Source organism: Epinephelus moara, chromosome 21 (assembly GCF_006386435.1).
Source record: "Epinephelus moara isolate mb chromosome 21, YSFRI_EMoa_1.0, whole genome shotgun sequence".
NCBI lineage: Eukaryota > Metazoa > Chordata > Actinopteri > Perciformes > Serranidae > Epinephelus > Epinephelus moara.
Window position 1 is genome coordinate 30,327,777 of NC_065526.1, and position 26,554 is coordinate 30,354,330.

The 26,554-nt window shown below is 39.0% G+C and overlaps 1 protein-coding gene across 3 annotated transcripts in view; it reads left to right on the top strand.

Moving 5' to 3' along the window:
- Window positions 1-26,554, top strand: part of esyt2a (extended synaptotagmin-like protein 2a) — a 65,896-nt gene that overhangs the window by 18,286 nt on the left and 21,056 nt on the right. For all 3 annotated transcript variants that reach the window (XR_007571967.1, XM_050074614.1, XM_050074615.1), the window contains exons 3-8: window positions 1,404-1,445; window positions 3,645-3,779; window positions 4,796-4,872; window positions 5,707-5,779; window positions 9,440-9,529; window positions 21,842-21,897. Coding sequence is in view for 2 of the 3 variants with exons in the window: in XM_050074614.1 (XP_049930571.1) it covers window positions 1,404-1,445; window positions 3,645-3,779; window positions 4,796-4,872; window positions 5,707-5,779; window positions 9,440-9,529; window positions 21,842-21,897 (473 nt within the window). In the remaining variant the exon portion in view is untranslated. The remainder of the gene's footprint in view (window positions 1-1,403; window positions 1,446-3,644; window positions 3,780-4,795; window positions 4,873-5,706; window positions 5,780-9,439; window positions 9,530-21,841; window positions 21,898-26,554) is intronic.

The following is a 26,554-nucleotide window of genomic DNA, read 5'->3' on the forward strand; positions in this document are numbered from 1 at the left end:
CTGATTTTACCTTAGTGCAGCCTCACAGAGCTGCTAGTATGACTGTAGGCTAACAGGGTGCATCCCAAGTCTCTTAAATTGCCTCTAAGTTTCCCTGACATGTGTCTTTTCCTTGTGTCTTAGTCCCTCCCACTGAGGATGCATGGAGAGATGCAGGAAACTATGTGAGGAGAGAGGAAAGGAGGAAATGGGTTTTTAGAGAAATGAGATGTCCACCTGTCACGTGAAGTGACGTCTGTTTCTGATAATTGTGTCACAACTGGATCTGCTAATAGCGGCCAACATTTGTCATTCTATAGTGTTAACACAACATTTTAAAACACGTTTTGAAAAATGCCTCCGATAAATAACGCATGCTATACAATAAACACATTAGGAAGGTGCTGTAATGACATAGCTGAACGGCTTATGGATTAAATAAATGTGAATGCATGTTGTATTAATGTTACGTTACATTTCAAATCACAAATTAACTGTTAATAATGGGCACTTGTACTGTTTTTCCGTGACCCCACTCACAATTGCCAGATGAAGGGGCAGAGTATTTAACATCATAGCTTGTTAGCTTAAAGTCTTCCAGGAAGGCTACTTTCATGTATCCTTGCTCATGCTCCACAGAGATCTCTCCTTCTCCTCAGAGCAGAAATAAAAGCTTTGGGATGGTCTGCAAGATGGCAGATCAAAATGGCTTGGAAATGGAAATATCAAATAAGAGACTTTGGATGCAGTCTTAGTCTTGTATAAAGATAATGCAAGTCTGAAATCTGTGGGTGACAAAAGCTTACTTTTGATTTTAAATTCTAAAAAGACACCAAGCCACTGTGACACTCATATGAAGGACGATCTTCTTTAAAGGAACAAGTAAACAAATATCCACTGAACTGAATTAAGTTTTGGAAAGTTCTTTGTGAATTTCCAAATTTTGGTTGTCACTGGGGATGCTTGCCAAGTGTCTTACAGCATGTGTGATGATTGTGAGCTTTTACAGGCTGCATCAGAGACTATGTTGCTGGGTGCTCTGCCAAAGAGAAACTGGCATGGATAGGGGAGAAAGAGCAAGATACGTAATACTGTGTCAAAACAAAGAGGATGCAAAGAGTGTGTTTATCTTTGGTAATTAGGATTTACATAGGAGCCTGGCATACATACTGGTAATCAGACCTGCAGTTTGCCCTGGCTGTGGCTACTGTCAGGATTTTGCCAGGAATATCAACACCTGAGCCTGTTAAAGGATGAATTAAACAGTTTTGTTTAAAAATGTTACATAAAAATAAATATGGCATGTTTGCCTTGTAACCTAAGTTGAAGTGGTTTTCTTTTTTTGCCCAGTGAATTCGTACATTTAAAAAAACATTGTATTTTGTATGTGATTCTAACTCTTTCCTTTCTCTTTGTTATTCCAGGTCCATTACCCAGATGTGGAGAGAGTGGAGTGGCTGAATAAGGTACACACACACACACACACACACACACACACACACACATGCACACACTCATTATATTCATCTCTCTCTCCTCTCACCCACTTGCTCTACATCCAGCGCCGTTAGCCTGTCAGCTAGCAGAAGCACACGGGTAGCGTATATAAATAGGATCTGAATCTGGAGCTCTGCTAGACCCTGACCCAGTGCTACCACCCCCCGAGTGAGAGGGGGAGTTGGAGCGAGTGATACAGAGATATAGGAAGATATAGAAAGAGAACTAGAGAGCAAGAGAGAAGTGGAAGAGCACCACTTACTGTAAATGTTCAGGTGGACTTCCAGTAAGAAGTTAATGGATGTTGATGAAAGGGAAAAGAGCTTTTTAATATCTGAACCTGACAGAGTGGTTTTTATCTTCTATGGTTGTTTACAAACACACAGAGTCTGATGTAAAAGGGCAATAAGAAAGATTTATGCTCCTCCAAGGCACAGAATAGCCATCTTTTATCAGAGAGGGGTTGAGAGGTGATAACTCCAGCTGACTGGCATTTATACTGCTCGCTATCTGGAGATGAAGTACAGTGAGTGACCATGAGGGCTTTATAGCCTCAGTTTAAGCCTAGTGATGTAATCTAGGGCTCTTTTTTTGTTATTTTACAGTATCTTTAAAAAATGAGACATTTCTGTGTTTATTTTAAATACTTACTGTTGTTTGAATGTATTTAAAATCCATAATAAATAAATCCCTTTTCAACACAAGCCCTCAGACCTGTGCTTATTTTATTAGGTTTACTCTGGAACAGAGTCAGGTGACGGGTCTACTTTTTGTACCCATTTTTCTTTATTTTGCATAAGAGAAATATATTTTTGAGCTGTCCTCTTGACAAGACAAACTCATTTAAGATAAACAGTTGCAGCAGGAAACATGAAAACAGGTAATAACTTTTAAAAGTGGGGGAGCATTATATCAAGATAAAAATCAGTTAAAATGTATCAGCTCCTTTAAAAAAAAAAACGTAGTGTTTTTGAGAGAAAAAAGTCATCACTGTGTGTCTGTGTTGCATCTGTCAGTGCAGAGGATGTGGTTTTAGTGTTTAAATCAGTTTGTTAGTTACAGTCGACTGTCCCTGAAGGGAAGGGTATCAATGTATGTGATGGAAAACTTAGAAAGTAAATAAATAAAAATACTAAACTAACAAGTACAACTTCATTTAGCAGCAAATTTTGAAGAAAATAGTTGACAGTAAGAGTTCAAGTTCAACAAGTCAGCTGACAATGATCGTATAAAAAGCAAAATGTACAGATATGAAAGGAATGGAAAGAAAGAATTAAACATTATCATTATTATTTATGAAGTAAACAAAATTGAGAACATTTTTGTGCTGACAGATAAATAATGACTGTAATGATATGAATTAATCTTTATTAATGGAATCATATTAATATTAAAAAATTTTTTTTTTTAAAAAGTCTTTTTTAGGGGGAGAAATTTCACATTTAAAAGAATGAGGTTTCCTCCGGGACCACAGAACCACAACAAACCGTAAAGTGTTTTACAAGATCACTAATGAGTCTGAATGTCAGCATCCTTCAGATCCTCAGTTCCGCTTCCTCAATCAGATGAGAGATCTCACCCCAAAAAGGGCATGTCAGGTGACGATCAGCTCTGAGAACATTCCTGCCTGTTCGCTCACACATATTCATTCTCGTCTCTGAGCTTGTAAAAATCCTTCAAAGGTTTTTCTGGGTCACTGAGAAGCAGACGATAGACTGAGGAGAGAAACGCTCTGAACTCTAAGCCCTTCCACTGCCAGTACAGTGTGTGACTGTGGCATATTAACAGATAAATGAATAATTCCCATTATGTTACCATAAAATTCTCCAGGCAATAGATCGGATGGCTTGGTTTGAAATTAGCAGTGGTTTTACAGTGGTTAGTGTCGCAGAAGTCGCACTCGCTGTGTGTCTGTGCGGTGTTAATACAGCACAGTGTGCTCTGCACTGTTTCTCATTTGAACCATATTAATATATTGCCACATAAATCTCTAGTGTCTCCAAACAATGAGATTCCAGATCATTCACCGTCTCTTCCCACAGTAAAAACAGAACACACTTTCAACTCCTCTTTGGGATGGAGAATATTAAGAGTCAAGCCTGGCATACACCATGTGGTGATCTATTAGCCTAATTCTCTCTCCCTCTCTCTCTCTCTCTCTCCCTCAGACAGTGAAGCAGATGTGGCCGTTTATCTGCCAGTTTGTGGACAAACTGTTCAGAGAGACCATCGAGCCGGCGGTGAAGAGTGCCAACCCTCATCTCAGCACCTTCTGCTTCACCAAGATCGACATGGGCGACAAGGTGACGAGATAACAACACCAAGACTGTCATGGTGGTGTTAATACATATAGTATTATTGGACTTAGAGGGGAACTTTAATGCTCATTTTCAGGTTCATACTTGTATTTTGGGTGTCTACTAGGACATGTCTAATGCTTTAAGGGTCAAAAAACACTTTATTTTCCTCATATGGTCCGTGCTGGAACACCTGTAGTCACCCTCTGTCTGAGACGCTCCATTTTAGGACCCATCTCTTTAAGCCCCCTCACAAAAAATCCCAGTCTGCTTTGGTGGGTCAGCTTGTCCAGGACTTCTGCATATGCGCTCTCTGCACCTCACTGCAGTCGGGGAAATGATTGTAGCAGGGAATAGCTGTGGTTTCTACAATGAAAAATCACAGTGTTTTCCTGACGTTAGCATGTAGCTACATGAAGTGATGTAAACTCTTGCAGTAGTGTGCCTGGAGCAGGTGACTATATGATGAAATCTGTCATCTGAACTGCATACCAGATGACACATAGACATATGAAATACTGTAGAATGATCTATAAATGCATTAGAAAAGTATTAAAAATCTGTATTTATTCGTACTAAATGGGCTAAAACGTGCAAAATAACCAGGATGTATTTTTTAATACTGCTGCTCGTAGCTTCTGTCAAAGTGTAGGTGTTTGGACTTTTATTGGTGGGTTTATTTTTGTCTACTTTGTGCTGCTGAACTTCCATCACTTGCATGAACTGACTTTTCTACTCTCCATTTTCCAACAGGAGAACAAAAGCAGCAAAGTGAATCTGTTTTTTTAATCCGAGCTGTTTTCTGTTTTGAAAAGCATTCCTCCACTGTTTGTACCAAACTGTCTTTGCTTGTCTTTTCTTGCTTAAACCACATACTGAGCCAGATTTTGCTCACATTTCACAGCAAAGCATCATATGTAGGTAATAAACAGCAGATCTGTGAGGTTTTAATCCAGAGTCTGGACAGATTTAAGAGAGATTTGCTCACTTGTTTCTGCTCTGTCATATCTGTGTTCCTGCAGCCGCTGAGAGTCAACGGGGTGAAAGTTTACACGGAGAATGTGGACAAGAGACAGGTCATCATGGACCTGCAAGTCAGGTACATAGTTAACCTCTCATATTCACAAAGCTTTAACTTTACCATTGATCACTTGTAGTTTGTGATTCCACGGCTTCTACTGATGACACTCACCTTTCCCTCCAAGGGCGCATTCACACCAGGATAGTCCAGGGAACTCGGTTCGATTGGGCGGGGAATGCCGAAAAATTTCACACCTTCATTTGGTTCGGTTCACTTTCACACTTTACTTTTTAAACAACAACGTCAGGCAGTTACAACAGCTGCTCGTTTGGGGGTGGTATTGCCCGAAACAACCACTGACCAGGAAGAAAAAAAGCATGAGGAAGAAAACCCGACTGGCCAGGATCAAAAACAGATAATCATCCCCTTCAGCTGGCTTGGTCACTACAAAAATACCGAACACCAAAATGCAATTCGCTCTACGTCACTTCCTCTCTTTGGTTCACCTCCTCTCTTTGGTTTACTGGATAGTCCGTTTGCATTTCCCACTGTAAATGAACCGCACCAGGGTTCACTTGCAAGTGAACCGAGACCCCCAGTTTTTAAGCAGACCAGGGTTCGCTCGTTAGGTCCACACCAGAGTTTGAATGAGCGTTCACACCACTCCAAACGAACCAAAATATCCGTGGAAGCAGACCAGGGTTCATTTAAAGCGGACCAAATAGCGCCAGTGTGAATGCGTCCTAAGAATAATAGTATCTCTGCTACTGTTTAGGGTTAGAGCCCTGCTCTGTTAGAACATAGGCAAAACATGAAGCCATGATTGTGCAGTTAATCTATATATTTCCTTCTTTCTTTCCTCACTTTCACATCACAACATTAATCCTCTTTCTGCATTTTTCTTCCTCTCAGCTTTGTCGGAAATACAGCAATTGACGTGGACATCAAGAAATACTATTGCAGAGCTGGAATCAAAAGTATACAGGTATAACTACAGTGCGGACGTACAGTGTTAAATGCCATTTGTTATTTTTATGCCATGTCATGATGTGGGTTTGTTGGCAAGGGTCACATAGAGCAAAGAATCTCTGTAAACATAGTCATAGGTCATGTCTCTTTCCTACTGTGTTACTGGATTTACAAACAGTATCACTTCTGTTGTTTTGCGGCTTAACTAGTCAAGCTATGAGTTCATTAATTAAAGAACTGATTGGGAGGAAATGAATGGGCAAAAATTCTGACAGTTGATTATTTTAAGGCCGTAATCGGGCAAAAATGAGGAATTTTCTCTGGTTTTAGGTTGTCAAATGTGAGAATTTGCTGTTCTTCTCTGTTTTATATCAGTGTACATTTTCTATCTTTGGGTTTTGACTGTTGGTCGCACAAGACAAGCAATATAAATATGGACACTGGGGTACTCGTAACTTTTGATGAATATTTTTTGGCTATTTTCTGACATTTTAAATGCTTAGTCAAGCATTTAGAAAAACAATCAACATACTTGCAGCCTTAGTTTGATTTTTGTTCCCACAAACCCCACCCTTCCTTCTTTTAAAGGTGCATACCTCCTTTTTTGTGCAAACTACTTCTCAATTTTGTAAAAAGAAAATCCCAAAACAAAACTAACAGAAAAGTTAACATAAAGCTACAGAAATAATACAGAGATAGGGTTGCAGCTAATGATGATGTTCATTATCAATAGTATGTCAGTTCTATTTTTGATTAATTGATAAATTTAACACTTCCTCAAATCACTTGAATTATCTGACTAGCAGTGCCAAACTTAAAGATAATAAATTATAAATGATATAAAAGAGAAGAGCAGCAAATCCAGTTATTCTGTGGACATTTTCCTTGATAAAGTATTTAAACAATCAGTTACCAAAATAATTTTCTAGAAATTGGCTGATACTGTATTTTAGCTGGCCGATTGTTTCCGCTGGAAAAATACTAAAACAAAACAAAAATGCAAAACAAAAGAGTTAATAAAATTACCAAACAAATGTACGAATGTTCAAAGCATTCACTTCAAAATTTCACCAAATATTTAAACTTGAAAATAACAAGCTTATTAGACTAAATTTATGAGGCTATGCAGAGAATAAAAAAGAGAGAGTACTTTTGGACAGATGTTATTGGTTCTAGTCCTCATTCCACCGACCATGACCACCATATTAACCCGTGACCTCTCCAGAGACACTTTTACATAATGTGTTGACACAGGACTGATAAAGGAGACGTTATCCACTCAGCTGCTGGCAGAGGATCAGGCCATATTTGCTGTTCAGAGATCAGAGAAATGGAGGGAGAGAAAGTGAGCAGACAGAAGAGTGGAGAAGATTTACAGTGAGAGAGAGAGAGAGACGGCTGTGTGTACGAGGCACAGTCAATATTTGCCTTTGTGTATGGCTTAAATTTTATAGCTGCAGTCTCGGGCCGTGTGTCAGCTTTTCACAGGCTGCTGAAGAAATAAGCAGTCGAGACGCTGAAGACGTTAACTTCAAGCTTATCATGAATGATGAGTCACACTCCAGGAAGGTTTCTCAGAGTTTTCTTCCCATTACCTGTCAGACTACATCAACGCTCTGTCAGCTACTGAAAAGAGAGCTTCTCCTCCTGGTTTAATGGATCCTGACACGGTGTTACTGTATCCGCTGCACATGATTTATAAAGCGTCCTCCTTCAGGCAGGAGCATAAACAAATGGCTATCTTAAATCTTTCCACTGCGCCCATTTTGATGAGCAAAATGTTGGTATTTGATTACTCAGAGTGAGCTACGACCAAATTTGGTGCTGCAGACGGGCAGTCTACATATCTGAGGTTTGAGTCACTGCAGCCACTTGAGAAAGCAGCGTTGGTAATAATGAAAAACTCTGAGGGGGAAACATTCACTTGTTTCTGAAGAATTATCAGCCATGTCTGTAATTTTAGTTTAACATGATAAAAGCTTTGACCCGCAACAGTTCTTTGCTTCTGCTATAATGATCAGTTTTCCTCTTTTGCATTGTTTTGCATTGATAGCTGATTTCAGTCCCAGATGATTTAAGCTCTGATCTTTTCTCCTTGTGACTCTTAGCACCAAAAAGGTTTCATAATGTCAGCATTTCACAGTCTGATAGCAGTGGAGACAGCCAAATGTCAAATGAACAGTTTGGCCTTGTTTTTTTGAAAAGCACAAGGCCAGTGTGTCCCAAATAGAATTAGAAAAAGAGAGACAAGTGACAGTAGTAGAGCATTATACCAAGACAGTATTTTCAACAGAATTAGAATCTGTAGCCCCTTTTACACGTCTTCAAGGTGGGAATTTCATGCTGTTATGCCGCCGTGCCATTCGGTGTAAAAGGTACAATTTGGGACACAGCTGTCTCATCATTGAGCTGGCACTGGAGGTAGTAACAGCATTGAAACAATGTCTATATATTAGGGACATCTAACAGGCCGGGATCATGGGCAGCAACGGTGTTATGTCGCTAACTCTCTGTTTTATTTGTGTATTTTCCTTGCGTGTGAGTCCTTGTGTATCAGTCTGTGTCCCATCTCTAAATTGTGAGTCCTTTGTTTCGTCAGCAGCAGCTTGTGGAGTGTGCGTTGCGGGGTAGATAGTTGATCAGTCGATCCGATTGGCACTGATAAGATCAGATCGATGGATGAGAGGAGCAGCTGCTGCAGAGGCCAGTTTTGGCAAACTTTTAGACCTCTCACGTTCTGCTGCTCCATCTGTGTCAAGAGTACGCCGCTGATAGAAAATCAGATGGCAGATGTTTTTATCAAGGCAGGCCGCCACAAATAAATAAATGTGTGGGAAGCCCTGTAAGATCGGACTGTGAGATATCAGCCCAATAATGGTGTGAATCAACACAAGCAAAAGTGAATGTGTGCCACAACAGTTTGACATTTTATTCTATGTAGTGTGTCATAAGGCGGGGACATGCATGTCAGATCAGCACATGGGTGAACGAGCATTTTTAGGGCAACATTTTGGTGTTTGTTTCTTTTATCTTTGGATGGATTTCAATTGAGGTGTGAATTCAACATGATTTTCCTCTTGATTCTCTGCCCAGACCCACAGAGATGTTAACATATATCTGCCGAAAACCATCATTTCAGTCATAGTGAAAGTTGTGTCTGCAACACCTCATGTGTAGTGTTGACTATCAGATATCAATGCTATTTTGGTACCCACTCTTCACACAGTTTTAAAAAAGGTTTTGAAACTAGCAACGGAAATTGTGGTCTGATTTGTAATCTTGTTTACTTCTGTTCTCTTCTCAAATGGCCTCTAATTTGAGTAACGTTTTTGAAAAAAATGTATTAAAGTATTTAAGTTTGTGTGTTAACTATGATTATATTTGATTAACAAAAAAACAAAATGTGAACATGAGTCAAAGTAAGGCATTGAAATGCAGTGATTTGGTTGCACTACTGAAATTTAACTGTACCCAGCTCTACTCATGAAGCTTAGACAGACATCAAATCGGACATACTGACCATCTCTAAAGACATAAATGTCATGTAGTCTAAAAGAACAATTCACAATCCATGGAAAAAACAAGAACATAAATAGGTTTTAATTAGATACAATACAGTAGACACATGACTGAGGGCTAACTGACTGATTCATAATGTTTTATTTCCTCTGTCCAGCTTCACGGAACGATGAGAGTGGTGATGGAGCCTCTGCTGGGGGACATGCCTCTGATCGGAGCCCTGTCCGTCTTTTTCCTCAAGAAACCAGTGAGTATCTTGACCTTTGACCTTATCCTCTGACTGTGACTTACTCATACAGTAGCAGCAGAATATATGCCAGGGTATCTCCTTTTAAATCCTTGTAAGCCAGAAAATTTCACTCTGCTGATATCTCATATATTTTATAATGTGATTTTCACCTGGATTTTAATCATTTCGAAGCTTTATCTTTCTTCAGTTTTTAAAATGAGAACAAATTAGTAAACCATATAAGCGATGCCTGCTTGGCCAAACATTGGTGTACCTATTGAAGGAGGACCACCTAGCTCCATGTTTGAAATTTTAAAAGGCTTTGAAGAAAAACCTTGACAAAAAATAAGCCATGTTATGCACAGAAATGATTTTAAAAAGCATTTTTGCAAAAGCACAAATTCAGATTTTTTGGTCTAGTAGGTTTCAGAAATATTGCTGATAATGTCCTACAATAACGTTGGCCACCCTTCAGTTGAATATTGAAACATACTGCGTGGATTTACGTGATAATGATTCTGCTGGTACAGTACTGTTCTACCATGACTCAGTGTTTTCCACTTCAGTCTTCCTGAACGCTGCCCAGCCCTGGTCCTCCTTTATCAGTGCATTCCGTCTCTCTGACTGCTGTCTTCCTTCCTTTGCTTCAACACATTTTATCTTCAAGATTCAGGCTTTGATACCGGTACCCACTCAAAAAGATTCCCCATCAAAAGCTTCAAACAGAGATGTGAAATTGTTCCCTCTCCTCCCAAAAATCTATTTTCAGGCTGAATAAGAGGTTTTAGAAGGAGGCATCAGTCACAACAGCAGCAACACTCAAACTTGTAGCTGATACTGCACAGAAAAAGCTCAAGAGCAAGATTATTAGATGGATTCTAGATTTCCATCTTTCCTTCTGAAAACTGCTCGTCTCCCACATGCAGGTCATCACCACAGAAGGTGCTGAGTAACTGAACATAATGTGGAGGTGTGGAGATCTCACACAGGTCTTTGCTGAGATAGAGCATATGTGATAAAATAAAGATGTAAGAAGAGGGTAAATTTCTGAATTTGATCTGGATCAAGTCTTCTTTCATGCAGAAGTGCAGCTTTATACCTCCTGCACCACCAGACGTTCAGAAAGACGAGTTAAACTATGTCTTTTGCATCTGAGTTCACTGACAAGTTGCTTTAAAGCGTTGTTGTTAGGTGGGTGTGAGTTGATGCTGCATCTTCTAATCTATAGTGCCAAAAAAGGATCTGACATCACTACTGTTCCATCAGATATGGACAATTTGTTTTGTTGTGTACTGTCATGGGGATTTTCAAATTCATAGTGTTTATAGCTTATTCGCAGCTGTTTTGTAGATTTGACAATAAACCAGGCGCATTAAAAATCTGTATTTGGTTGACAATTATTGTCTTACTATGTGTATTATTATCATCAGCAGCTATTAGTCCAATGGGAGCTTTTATTATTTTCCTGTTATTGTATGAACCTCCTGCCATCAGATCCCACCCATATGTTGGTCTGTAAAGTTTAGAGCGACACTAAGACTGTTTTTTAAATGTTTCAGCTTGAATGAAACTCAAGTTTCCTTCACCTTGGATGAACCCTCTGATTACTTTGGATGTCTTGAATGAGTTTGGTGACATTCAGTCAAAGTTTAATTTGAAACCTGCTGTGAATTTCCTGAAAGTTGTCAAGGAAACGTTAGTTATCCTCAGCGGACTGGTAACCAGGGTGCATTGCTGTGGTGCGTTGTTTTAGTGATGTCATTGGATTCACATACCAGTCTTTGTCTGGGTTTTATCTGGTATGCATTATTTGTACATCTTGCCATAACGGCTGTCGGAAACAATGTGAGGTTCAAACAAAGAAGACGGCTTTCACTCTGAACGAAGAATGTGTTCACATATCAACAAAGCAGTTATCGAGTATCAAACCAACCAGTATTAAGTTTCCATAGGAAGTAATACACAGTCGTTAGTGAAGCCACAACAGTTAGCCCAACTGTTACTTAGAGTATTGTATTAGCAACACATTAGCTTTAGATAGCAAGTACTGTGGCTAGCTTGGTTAGCAGTAAAACGTTTTGGTCTGAATTATTACACATAGAGCACGACCCACAGAAAAATTTAGCAGCAAAAGTCAGCCAACACTGTATTTTGCATTATGGCAAATTAAAGGGACAGTCCCTCCCAAACAAAACACATATTTTTCCTGTGACCTGTAGTGCTGTTTATCATTCTAGATCATTTAGATGTGAATCGTAGAGTGTTGGAAATATCGGCTGTAGAGATGTCTGCCTTCTCTCCAGTATAATGGAACTAGATAGCACTTGGCTTGTGGTGCTCAAAGTGCCCAGAAATAATTAAATAATTGCCCATTAAATAATTTTCCAGAAATCATGACCCTTGTTGTGAGCAATTTCATGCAGGAACTATTTTCTTTCTTCCAAACTACATTCTGTAACCGTATCACTACGTAAATGGAAGTCTTCTTATGGACAAGAAGCTCGTGCTCATGACAGTGCAAGATGTAAACATCAATAGCGTCCTCCTTGGCTGAGCTCTAATGTTGTGGGGCTAGGTAAGCTAGCAACAAATGCACTCTTCCTTCTGCACAGTGTGGCAAAACTGCTCACAGCAAGGTCTATGGATTAACTTGCATGACGGGGTCGTGATTTCCGGAAGGAGACATTGTTGTTGACTTTTTCATATGTATTGTTTTGGCGCTTTGAGCACCACAAGCTGAGCGCCATCTAGTTCTATTATATTGGAGAGAAGGCAGACGTCTCTATGGCCACTCAGCACTTGGCAACTGACACCAAAACAATCTAGATTGAGAAATAGCTCTACAGGTAAGAGGAAAGATATGCATTTTTTTATTTTAGGGTAACTGTCCCTTTAAGTTCGTTTTTACTTTCCATGCTGGAGTTGAAGCATTATTATATCCTGTGTGCTGTTATTTTTAAGTGACAGTCATCATTTTCTGACATGAGCTGTTCTGTGAAATCCCCCACGCTTCTTTCATTCTCTTCCTGTGCCAGCCTGGCAGCACGGCAGCGTGGTCCACTGTGGTCTACATCTAGAGCGCTAACTAGGCCACAGAAAGACATACGCCCACTTAACTGTGCTGCACACTCTCGCACACGCATACACACGCAAATACATGGCCACATGTACATATGTACTGTACATTTAATTAATCTTTCACATATCCGTGCAGACTGATGGACGGACATTAAGGGAGAGTCTCACATGAGGATTAAAGAGGAACAATTTCACAGATGAAAATCAGTTTACATAGCCTAACTAACATCACATGAGTGTCATATGTGTACAGAAAGCATCTGTAGCAAACTGAAAATGTGGAGATAGGTAAATGTGGATATCTCCCTGCAAGGAAGGATCAAGTTACATTATGGGAAGTGTAGGATCCAGTGTTTTAGACGCTGTACAAAGGATTATGAATCAGGATATTTCGGCCTATGCCACATGGAGTTTGACAAATCTTGACTTATTTGTCCCATGTTAGTCCCTCAATGTGTTTCCTGTAGATCTGACTGACAGAGGAAATTTGACTGACGTGTGAACATTCACATAATTTTGTGCAGTCGCCAGCTCTCAGACAAGCTGAGCTCCAAACTGCCTGTTTTCCTGCTGACAAGTTGAAAGTCTTCTTTCTGGAGAGACCACAGGGATAAATGCTCGAGAAGACACAACCATTTTCTCTTTCTCACTCAAACATACTCACACTGGTTAACAAAACGCACACTGATGAAAGGCAGCAATCCTGCTGCTCAGAATATCTACACTGCAGACGGGAAATTGGAAGGAGTCTGTAAAATTACTGTCTACAAGACTAAATCACAGAGAGCTGGGAGCTACCACATTACCAAATCGACAAAACATTTAAGGTCAGGACATGACTTGTCTTAAGAAAAAAAAATAGTTCTAAATGTTTGTTCTCAATGTTCCGAAAGAGGGGGCAGGTTACTCAACAGAACATTACAGACATGAGTGACAAGAACGACTCAAATGATTAGTTGTTTTTGTCTGTTGTGAAGGGTCAAGATAGACGTCATTATGTAACAGAGAGAGTGAAGGGCAGATTCTTTAATGCTGTAAAAATTTTTAATAAACGGACCACTTGAGGCTTTACTGTTTGCACAGTTAAGACAACATGTCAGTGTTTTCTACACACAGCTTTGCCTGCACAACACTGTTCACAAAGCAGGTGTTGAACTTTTACATTTTCTTTTTTTAAAATCTCATTTTCACTTCTCTTTGAGTAATTGGGATTTTAGGAAATGTCGTCAGCTGATGCTGCGCTGTCTGAACAAAAAGATCAAAAAGTAGTAGAGTTTGAGATTTTACTCGAGTCCATTTTCTGCTACTTTATGCTTCTTCTCCAGAACAGTTCAGATGCAAATATTGTAACTTGAGTGTAAAGATTCAGATCAATAACACAAAATATAATCACAAATATACTATTCAATGTAATATAAAACATTATTGATCCATAGGAGAAAATTACACGCTACCCAGCAGTATATAAAGTAAATAAAATTAGCTCCACTTCCACCAACATCATGATGCCATCAACACATTGATTTGTCAGTAATTATAACTCAGTGATATATTTGATTTTTAAGTGGGCCATTCTGCATAATTAGTACTTTAACTTTTGGTACTTGAAATATAATTTGATGCAAACACTTCTGCTTTTACTTAAGTTACATTTTAAATGCAGGAGTTGTACTTGAAACTGAATATTTCTATACTGTGTATGTCCTCCAGCACTGAACATTAGTCTTGGGTAATATCAGAATATTTCTTAAAAGAGGGGGGTGGAAACCTTCAAGCTTCTTAAGGGGAAATTAACTAAACAATACAGTAGGGGTGCCCTTATTATCTCGTTCGTGATAATAACCAGTATAACTTTTAATATGATATGAAAAATTCATATCATGATACTCGCGATATTTCAATTTGTTTACATATTGACGTCATACGGTTACCCATGGCAACAACAAGCATGGCTGAAAGCGAAGTTATTACCCACTCTGCAGTGGTTCCAAAAAGAGGGGCAGCTTCAGTAGTGTGGAATAAACTGTGGCGTCGTTAGATCTGTTTATGAACAGCCCCGGACTTCTCAGACTCTTTTAGCGGCTTGTCATAAACCTTTGGTAATGTAAACCTACGCGATGCTCATGGCTCCCAAAAAAAAAACATATATGTGAATATGCGATAGTTATGGTAGCATGACAGCCTGTCACAGATTACAGCGTGATGATTAGAGGAGAAAAAGCAGGGCATAAAGGTCCAGGTGGAAAAAAACAACTCAATCATTTGGGGTTTTGATAAAAGAGAATCTGTATCTCAATCTGAGTTACTGTTGTTGTTAACAAGGGGTACGCATGCATTTCCCACCTAACTCAATAACTTTATAATGCCAGAAATAAAATAATCACAACACTAAGATATTTGGAAAACTGGACAAATGCATCAGTGCAGCAGTGATGACTTCGGTCTGTCTCAACCTTCCATCAGCACAAAACAATGACAACACTTTCACAGTCAGCAGTTCATTTCATTTCCACTGGGTGTCCACACCTTGCAGGCTCACAAAAGGGCGTGTCTGACAACCAATCACATCTGTTAAAAGAATGCATCATACCTAGCAACAGGGTCAACCAAGTTTCTGTTCCTTCCTCGAGTTGCTCTGAGAACTTTCCCAAATCACTTCTAAGCTAGGACTCCTAACTAAAAAACCTTTAGGCTAAGTTAGGAGCTCTTTGACAGTATTCTCAGCATGTTTGTAAATACGGCCCCAGGTGATGAGATTAAAAGTTTAGCTGCCAATTATTTATCTGCTGTAAAAATGTGTGGGTTTTTTAATTTTCTTTATTATTATTCTATTATTTGATTTCACTAGTTAGTGGTGTTATTATTTTCGAATGTTTTTCTCATTGATTTCCCTATAACGGACTCCAGTACTTGACATTTTAAGCCTCTTTTATAACCTTTTTCTACTTTGCGGTCACTATAAATCTTAAACAGACATACACACTCCTCCTTCCTCTACTCGTAAACAGAAACTTCCTTCTTACTATGTCAATAATATGTTTTAAAACACAAACATGCTGACGTCAGGTCATTCCACCTTAAGTGCACATATACATTAACCTTGACAGTTGGCACGCGGCTCACTCTCCTTTTATGGTCTGTGGACTGATGTTATTTTGAGCTGGGTGCCTTCCCAACACGAGTCTGGTGTTTGTCTTGTGAACCAGACCGTACAGTTTGTGTGATGATGATTGAACACTGACCTGCAGTCAGGGGTCCACATCTGCTGCAGGATCACTGCAGACTGATTCACAGACACTTCTTCTCTTCACTTCTGATTGATTTGTTTACTCTTGTGAAATCAAATCGTCCTGATTATCAGGACAAAGAGCCTCCCTGTCTCAGCCTGTCTCTCTCAGGCCTGGTAGTTGCTGCTTGCCCACCCCACCTTAGCTCCATCCAGACTACACCCTATTCTAAAAAGTAGGATTTTTTTGCCCACGTGCTGACAAAGGAGGGCAGCAAGCAGTAAACCCCAAAACTCTAGGCTTCTGTATGGACATTTCGCCCATGTTTTTGTCAGTATTTGCTGCTGCTAGAACTGCAAGAGCTGTAGCTGCACTGCTCTTTATACTCCTACTGACTGCTCTTAGTACGGCTTTTACTGCTGTAACAGTCACTTGCTACTAATGATAATGCAACTGCTATCACTGCGGCTTCAACCCTCATTTCCTCAGCGACTTTTGGGTTGGGCATGATGATGATATGCCATGAGACTGACTTCACCAGAGCAGCTTTTCCCTCGATATCTCTTGTCATAATCAGTTATGTTGTTAATCAGTAAGTAGGGTTGGGTTGATGTAGGGTTCACTGAATGTTTTGCATTAGTGCAGGTACTTAATTCTTGCATTCGACAAAAATGGACACTCCAGTCTCTCAGTTGAATTTTCACCAAATGAACTCTGTCACAGTAAATACTATATAACTTGACAAATCAAGGTGTTTGATATATCACAATATCAATATACTTACTACACTTTTTGTACATATCACAGCATATGTCATGATATGGCAACAAGAAATCGCATGTAAAATGAATTAATATATAGCAGTGGAATGCAGTTCATGGCATTTAACATAAATTATGTTATTGTTTTATATAGTGAACTGTTTAACACTGCTGTGCATTGTATCAGAAGAATCTTTTAACATTTATAAGGCTGTAAATAAAGATTATTTACATTATTGGAAAGCTTAAAATTGTGATGTCATCAGATGTCGTGTTTTGTCGAAAACCTTAAAATATCCAATTTAGTATAATGTAAGACAAGGAAGGGCAACAAATTGTTGCATCTGAGAAGCTGGAACCATCAAATGTGACGATTTGTGCTTTAACAATAACATCAGTGATTAATCAAAATAGTTGCTAATTAATTTGTTGTTGTCGACTAATTGATCAATTAGTTTATCGTTGCAGCAAATTACTAATTTGCTAATTTTTATTACAGTTTGCTTGGACAACAGAGTTTTATAAAATGCTGAAGAAATACGTCTTTATTGTAAAAGGACCATTCAAATGAAAGTCGAGTTATCGCTGCTGTTACTACTAATACTAGAATTACTGGTACTACTAGCAGCTTCAACTGTTGGCACCACTTTTTAAGCCTCTGCATGGGCAACAGCCATGGCTGGAGGTTATGTTTTCAGGTTGTTCGTCTGTCCATCCAACCATTTCATTCTCATCAGGTGATAGCTCAAGATCACCTTGAGGGAATCTTCTTAAATTTGGGTGTCCATCTTGAAGCTGTGCTGATTGTACAGATCGTCCATACTGTGGGGTTGAAGATGTGTGAAGCGTCCATGTCTTAGGATATATAGCTTCTTTGCAGCAACATCCATATTTGAAGCATTGTCACTGCTACATGTGAGTCTGGGAAGATATGGATGTAAACTGCAACTTGATTGGTTGGCGGAGGCACACAACCACGAGGCAGTAATTCTAGTATAATTGCTACCTCTAAGCTATTTGGACTCCCTGTTCAAATACTGTTGTGTACTTGTTGTTCTGGGGCTGTTAAGCCATGGATTTGGGAATCACATGTATGTCCATATACCTCTGGCCATATTGTGTACTAATACTGCCTCTGCTACTATTCCTACTATAGTTATTGCTCCATCACTGCTAGTACTACATGCAGGTATAACAGTACTAATTCTACTCCGGCTACTGCAGCTGTCCTATATAATCATTGCTGCCTGTAATGCAGTTGTTAGCACCAGTGTTAGCTGCTGTGACAGCAGCAGTAACCACAATATTTAGCAGATTTCAGGGTGTGTCAGGTATTTGTGCCGTGCTTCAGCCTTGCCTATTACTGCATGACTGTTTGGAGGTTCCTGTCTGACAAACTGATTGACTTCATGTTCAAAATGTGACTTCCTCCTCCATAATCTGGTTGCTCAGGTAACCCAGTTTTATGTTGAAGTATATAAGCCTCTTAACTGGGTTAGAAAACCAGGCTGAATATAAAAATCCCAGTTAAAATGTTTGGATTTTTCCCTTTTTGAAATGTGGATCTGATCGTCAGGAACATGTTACTGCCTGCAGCGTTGGGTTTCATCATCTGTGCAAACTCAGATTTGCACAGAATTTTTGCTGTTATGCCAATAAATACATGGTGCGGTGCAGCACCTCCTAAAGGATTATCATTACATCTCTTCATACTGTTCTGTCTGTACTTGACCAGCTGAAAGGCTCAGACACACGGTCTGGGAGGTCAGTGTTAACAGCTTATGTTGAATAACTGAAATGGTGAAAGCATTGTAGTGGTGAATTCAGGAGTCTGTCTTTTATAGATCCCATCACAACTTCATATTGTTATGGGATTGTGATAATCTGTCTGCGCTCCTTCTGAAAGCCAGTTGGATTTGTTTTCTTCTTTTTCTTTTTTTGCCATGCCAAGAGGTTATGGAGCCTGTAGTCGTGTGCACTGAAGTCACACACACTCAGTAGGACAGTCACTTTGTCAAAAAATAATTCAAAAGGTAGATAATGTCTTAGATTTGTTGTTGCATTTTACATCAGCACATAGCCTTGCCTTTATCCACAATTTTGCCATCTAGAGTAAAGATGTCAAAAAAGCTGCTGCACATTACTTATGTTCAGCATTGCACTCTTGTTCCTCCATCATGTTGTTGGAAGAGTACAAATTCACTGAGAGGGGGAAAGAGCATTACATTAGATCAGAGTGCATTGCTCCATCACTAGAGTGTTTGTACAAAGTGAATTTTTAATTCAGACAGACAAATACAGATTGATTTTTTTTCCACATTCAAACCAGAGCTTAACCTCTGTATCATCCCCTGTTGGCTCATTGTAGACATATTGGTTTCTGTACCTTTGTAACACTGCTTTTAATGTTTGATTTTATGCCCTGCTCAACTCTGTCCTGTGCTTTTATTGTCTCCTAGTTTTCTAGGTTGAAATGTATTACTATGATCACTTTTTATTGTCATTCTTTCTGTATGTGTCTGCAGAATAAGATGACATTTAAGGGCAAGATATGCACTGATAAGTTTATTTTTCCACCATTCAGTGCTCTGCACAGTACATATCTTATATGGTCTCAGTTATTTAATAACCAAATTTGAAGGATCATTTACAAAAATGGTAACAGGATATGTTTATATTAAAAGACCAATACAGATGGATTATTAGGTATTTTTTCAAACCTTATTTGTGTTTTTTTTTAGTTGTTTTTTATACTGTTAAGAATGCAAACCTCAAGTGTCTTTTCTTACTAGCTATGAATTGATTATGTTACTAAAAATGAATCCATCTTGGCTAAACTGATTTATATTAATATAAGGAGATCTTCATTACTGCTGTAAACGCTGTGTTTTCTGTCTGTCTCTGTTGTTTTACACTTACTGAGTATTTCTTTGCACAATGTCCCATCAGCGGTTCTTTTAGTGTTGATGAGAAAACTGTTTTCACATTTTGTGTCTTACTTTGACTTTTTCTTATCTACTGTAGCATCTAACAGCTGTTTATGTGCTAATGTAACATCATTTCTAAAGTACCTTACAACATACTTCCTGGCTGTCCGAAGGCTAACACAATCTGCTCGGCTCTATTGATTATCGGGTCGATTGAATTTGAGAGTCGGGCTCCTCAGCTCCTGCTGCTGCTCTGCTGAGTCATGATGCCGTCAGAGAGTGAGGAGCTGATAATGTGTAGAAGAAGAACTCAGTGCGAGTGAGATATACAGTGTTCCTCAAAGCATTTTTAGTTTAGGATTAGACTTTTTATTAAGATTGAGCAGATTAGAGTAATTGCAAATATTTAGTTCCAGCATTTATTTAATAATTTTTAGAGCTGAGTTGAAAAAATCGATTTAATCGATCCGAATCGATTTTCCTTTAAATGGCACAATATCGATTCATTAATTAAAAAATCGATCTTTTACTATAACTATTTTCCTCCGTGGACGTGTTGTACAGCCGGTAGCAGACTGCAGCAGCCTGCAGTACTATCAACCCAGGTAGTCTCGCGAGATCAGCATTTAGCACCTGAGGTCATGGCGAGAGATCTCGCGAGACGGCCGGACACTGAATGAAGACAGAGCAGCAAACAATGGTGGGAGCGCGTCCACTGAAGGCATGGGTCTACGGTGCGAGTATTTTCACTCGCATTTTCCCCTAAAAATATAACGCTAATAATGTACGAATGTTTATTAAATGCACATCAGTTTCACAGAAAAGATTAAGAAATACCACTAAGCATCAGCACACTGCTAACTGTAGCCTCAGTTTGTACCTCATACAGATCTGCTGGTAAAGTTAACTTAGCGTTGGCATGCTATTCGGGGCTGCCGACGATAACATTAACATGACAAACAGCAAGGCTAACATTACGGCTAACAAGCTAACGTACTGACACTCCTCAGACACTCAGACACACACACATACCGGACAGCCTCTCAGTCCTTCCTTAGCCGCTAACGTTAGCTCATGTACAACACATGTATCACACAGAAACTTTTACAAAGGGTCATAATGTGCTTGTAGTGACTGTCAAATTGCCAGCGAACGTTGTTTACACTGCAGACACGGAGCTGTTAGTGCCTGCTCTCATGGGACAAAGATCCTCTGAGAATAAAGACAGTTCACTCGGCTCTGCCGCCAGGAACAAACTGGGAGGCAAAGATCCTCTCTGAGGAAGAGGGTTCACTTTGCTGCAGGGTTCACCTACGTATATTGTTTCTCTTCTGATACAGTCAATGTGTGCATCACAACCACTGTAGTGTATTGCGGAAAAAGCTTTATAAGACGGTTACAGGCAGCAAACTTGTGGATGTCCTTTGTTTACATTTTTTGTAGCCACTTAATTTAAATTGTCTGCCTTGTGATTAGATTTAATTTAAAATATTTATTTTGTATGTATTATTATTAGGTAATGTTAAATAAAAGTACATGATGACTATTGTACTGCTTTGGGGTCAATTCTTAATGTAAACAGTATTTTTAATAGTAATGCACCAGGTCAGAGTGTTCCTTGTTAAATATACTTCGTTAGTTCTCAGAAAATATCTTAATATCCAAGCAAATTATCATCATTATAATTGAAATATACTTGACTGAATCGATATTGAACTGAATTGAATTGAATCGAATCAAATCGAATCATGAATCGGGTCGAACTGAGTCCTTGAAAATCGAATCGAATCGATCTGGAAAATCTGAATCGATACCCAGCCCTAATAATTTTGTCTATTTTAATACCACAACATCGCCCCAAAAATATTCTTACAAACCATTAAATGTGTCATAAATACCATTAAACGTAGCCTGCTTTTATAGAAAAATTATCATCATTTGATAGTTAATAAAACATTGAATTCTTCTCATAAATATACAAATTTACAGATTATTTATTTCCTGACAAACTCACACAAAACCTTGACATTGCCAAAAAAAAAAAAGCCTGAGAATGAAATTTTGTTGTGGTATTTTTGTGTATTTTTTTACATATTTTCAACACAAACTCTGAACTTTTTGTGAAGAAAGGTGCTGCATGAAATGTCTGGTCGTACGTGCAGTTGATTATCTCCATAAAAGCTGAACTGTGGTGGGAACTATAGTCTTAGTTTCCAAGTGTGTGTGTTTTTCATTAACAGGAGCAGTTAGCTGGATTGGAGACCATGTTTTACCTCTGAAACATTTTTCTCCCCCATTTTATTGTAATCTAAATCATATTTCTTCTCTCTCTTTCAGTTGCTGGACATCAATTGGACAGGACTCACAAACATGCTGGACATTCCTGGTCTAAAGTAAGCAACTGCATCTAATGTGCGATGACTGTGTTGAAGTCTCATGAGTGTGTGTGTGTGTGTGTGTGTGTGTGTGTGTGTATCTTGAATTAGTGTATTTGCATTGCATGACTGTGTGTCATGTGTTGATCTGTGCATCCATTAGTTTGAACTGGAATTAATCTACTTTGTTGTTAAGAGCCGAGCAGCCACATCCTAAGCACACACACACACACACACACACACACAGAGCTGCTGTCCATAATAGCCAGCTAGCCCCCTGTAGAACTGTGTGAAGCCACCTGGCCATCATTACGAAAGGAATGTGTGTGTGTGTGTGTGTGTGTGTGTGTGTGTGTGTGTGTGTGTGTAATTGAGACATGATGTCATAACTGTGTCTATTTTGTCTTCATGTGGACGTACTCTCACACACACACACTGTGCACATCCTATGTGTACTATATGCAGCCCACATAATGCACACACATCCACACAAACACATATACATATACTGGTCACTGTTACCTCGTACCTTTGACCTTTGACCTCTGACCCTGCAGATGTCACTGATTCTTTCATGGTTTCCCACATAAAATAATACACAATAAGCAGTTGTTATTTAGGATCAATATTCAGCTGCAATGCTCTGTAAATGTTTATTTCTTTACCCGTCTTCTGACATTGCATTGTGGGAATATTTCAACTTCATATTAGATTGGATGAAAATATTGTTATGGTTTAACTGGACCCTTGCCAATGCAAGTGTTAGGCACATTATGACGGCAATGAAATGACTTCAGAGAGGATGAATTCAAATTTCTCATTCAAATGACGCACAGTGTGACTGCATAGTGCAGACAGAGTGCCATATACAGTAGCATTTATCATAGTTGACTCAGTATTTAAGTATTTTTGCAAGAAGGAAAATCCTCCTCCATTTTCATTCTTGTGTTTTCCATTAAACAAGTTTTGAGTTGGTCTGTTGAGCTCATGGAAATGTTACATTTGCTCTGTGGAGTTTTTTTTTTCTTTTGTTAACAAACAAAAGGTATGTTTGCATTGTGGGTTACTTATCTTGAGGACTAAAAAACGCAAATATTGTATTTCCTCCCTTATAAAACACTTGCATTGTTCTCAAAAGTTTGAAACCAGAATTATTTTTTCATTTGTGTCCAAAATGCATCTCCCCAAACACTGCTGCTAAAAAAGGGACATCTGTAAAAACTGTGGACCAGGAACCTTTAATCCCACATCATCTAGTTCTCTTTATACAGCTTTGTCAAACTAACTGGTTCTTTATCTGTTTATTCCAAAGTATAAGATGAAATATAAAACCTAACACAGATTGAGCAGATTTTTTTCAATGCACAAATTTGAATTGTACATGAAAATGATAGATAGAAATGCCAGAAATGTTATGAAAAGCTTAAATATTGCAAGCAGAGAGTTTGCATATGAAAAAAGAGATGCTGTCATCCTTCCTCTTCTACTGTAGATAAAACTCTCTTTTGCTGCCTTTCAACATTATAGGCCTGCACTCTACCAGAAAGCCACAACTACATATAAAGAATCTTACTCTACTGAATTTAACTTTGATACTGTCTGTCATTAATTATGTAATGCTGCCATGTTCACTAGAATATATTTGATGGAAATATGCTTCTGCAAAATGTTGATAGAAACATCACTAAAGAGTCGTTAAACAGAATCTGGGATGCTTTTACAAAGCTGGTATAGGTTAGAGAAAAGCATTTCTTTTTTGCCCTTGTCAGAAAATACCACATATGATTAATGTGAACTCTCAACAGTAGGAGAACTAAAAGCATGCTGGGTACTCAGGACGTTATGGAGCGTGCAGAAGCACATCCTTCCAGTTTGGTATAATGACAAAATGAAGCCGGTGCTTTGAAGAGACATTCCCAGTGGACGAGCAGCCGGAGCGGTCTATCAGGCTCTCAGGCTGTGCTGCTGAAACCATTACATTAACCAGCGGATCACAGAATGGATTATGACCTTTATTTTTTCCCCGCTAAGTGTTGGTATTTATAGAAACGTGATTATGAAAGGAGAGCCGCTGCAGACAGAGATGTGATGTTGGGTGGATTAGGAAGGAACATTTCAAGATGGGATTTCTTTTAGTTCTGCGTCAGCCTCAAGGAAGACACGGCAGCACTAAACTTCAGATTTGACAGTAAAAATATGCACTGACGACAACACTACACCTGTTATCACTGCCAGAGCTGCAGCTAATGATTATTTTCATTATGGATTAATCTGCCTTTAATTTTCTTGATTAATTGCATCGCTGATAAAACGACAGAAGAGAGTAAACAATGCCCGGTGTAATTTCCCAGAGGTATGTTTAATCCAACCAACAGTCCAAAACATCTAAAGCTATTCAGTTAATCATGTATGACAAAGAAAAGCATCCCATTCTCACATTTAATACACATCAAAGCAGCATATATTTGGCTTTAGAAAAACGACTTAAACAATTATTCAGTGATCAAAGTAGTTGCCAGTTAACTTTCTGTCGATTGACTAACAGATTAACCGGCTAGTCATTGCAGCTGTAGTAGTGTCTTTGTAATTTGCTTGTCAATGCATTGCAAAAAAACAAAAAAACTAGTGCACATGCCTCAGACAGCAGTTGAGGTTTCATTTCAAGAGTTTTTGGAGCTGAAGTAAAACCAGAACCTAAGGTCTCCTTCCAGAGTTACCAAAACCTCATACAAGTCCAGATTAACATTCATGATATTTAAAAAATATCAGCCCTACAAATGTAACTGTACACATTTTGTTGTGTGGTTCACTCCAGCAGAGGCTGATCCAGAGGTGGCATCTGTGAAGCTGTAGCTAAATGCTAATGCCACTGTACTAATCTGCTCACAATGACATGGCTAACATACTTATGTTCAGCAGGTATAATATTTACCATGTTCATTATCATAGTTTAGCATGCTAACATTTACCAATAAAAACTTATTTTTTAAGTCACAAACATCCTTTGTCCACTCTTTAGTCACAATTTCAAAACTCATAAACACCATTAGCACAACATTTATCTGTGCTATGTATCTGTTATTAAACTGCTTACATTTTCTTTACATTCAAGCTTACCCAGTACAAAAAGGATGGATCTGTCTTGACTTATTTACAAATGCTTGCACACAGCATGCCAGAAATAAAGACCTAATGCTCAAAACTTTACATACAGTATGAAGCCTCTGCTTGTGCACCAACAGCATCCCAGAAGCTATATTAACACAGCTGATAAGCATTTTCAAATGAACAGATCATTGAAACATTAAGGAGTAGCTGATTTAAGTTGTGTCACACAATCACAGCTGATTGTAATCTCACATGGAGACATAGCCTGGTGTTGATGTTCTTTCAATTACATGCACACATACAGTAAAAGGGGACTTTATTTTATTTATTGTGTTTAATGTGGATACAGAACGATACAGAGGAGCAGAGAGAGAAAACATAATGTCTGTACAAGTGGAGCAAAGATAGAAAATTGAATATTTGGCCAATTGTGTGATGTCGGTGTGTTGCTGTGTGAAGAGTTAAGAAAACGTATCTGAATAAGAGGTAAAGTAAAACAAAGTACAGCTGAGACTGATGGGCTGATTTCTGTGCTAGATGTAAAGTGAGGGGGATCACCAAACTTATTACGATTCATCCTGAAGGGAACAGGAATGTGCGAACTAAGTTTCATGGCACTTGGTTCAGTAGTTGTTGAGGCATTTCACTCAAAACTATAAATTTTAGCCTCAACGTGGCGCTAGAGGGAAAAAGTCAAGAGCTCACCAAAGTCTGATGAAAATTTTCCACCCAGTAGTTGTTGAGACATTTCAGTCTGGATCAAAGTGGTAGACCAACATAGAGCCAAGCAGCAAGCATGAGACAGTTAAAGCTGAAACTGTTCTAAAATCTGACTTTCAACCCAGACTTTAGTATTATTGTTTGTTTTTTATTGCACTTCCACCCATTATTTTAAATGCAGAAAGACGCCATGCAACAACAACACAACAGCCTGCAGGTGGCCGTCCCACAGAGCACTGTTACCACACTGCTAACTGTGTTCCTCTATATTGACCTGTTGCTGCTGGTTTACTGTTTGTTTTCAGCAGAGAAACTCGCTGCGGTTTCCAAAAGACTCCGCCCTGTAAAATGTGGCTTTCCTTGTTTGACAAGTTTGTAGGAAAACACCAGCGTGTGTGTGTGTGTGTGTGCCTGTGTCTGCAGTGATCGTGCTAAAGACCTGCCCTCACCCCACCCTTCTCACTCTCTTCCTGTGTGTCAGTGTGAGAGTGCTCATCATGTCGTCAGAGATGATTTGCAATTTGCCCTGAAGCAGCAGGAAAACCTGGGTCACCCTTGGGTGTTTGGTTAATGGGCAGACCAGAAATCGGCTAAAATAAACTTTGCACTCATATTAAACTGTAATCTGAAACTGACCCAGGTTCAGCTCTTACAGGGGGAATGTATTTCTGTAGTAAGGTGCTGCAGCTGTGTTTTAGCACAGGTTGCTGCTGCCCTCTAGAGGAAATGAGACCAAATATCAGCTAGGTGTTTTGTTTATGTGGTCCATGCAAACTGTACAAAAGTCCTGTCAGCTATACACAGGCCATACAACCTGTTAACCAGTTTGTATTGGTGGTGGTGATAT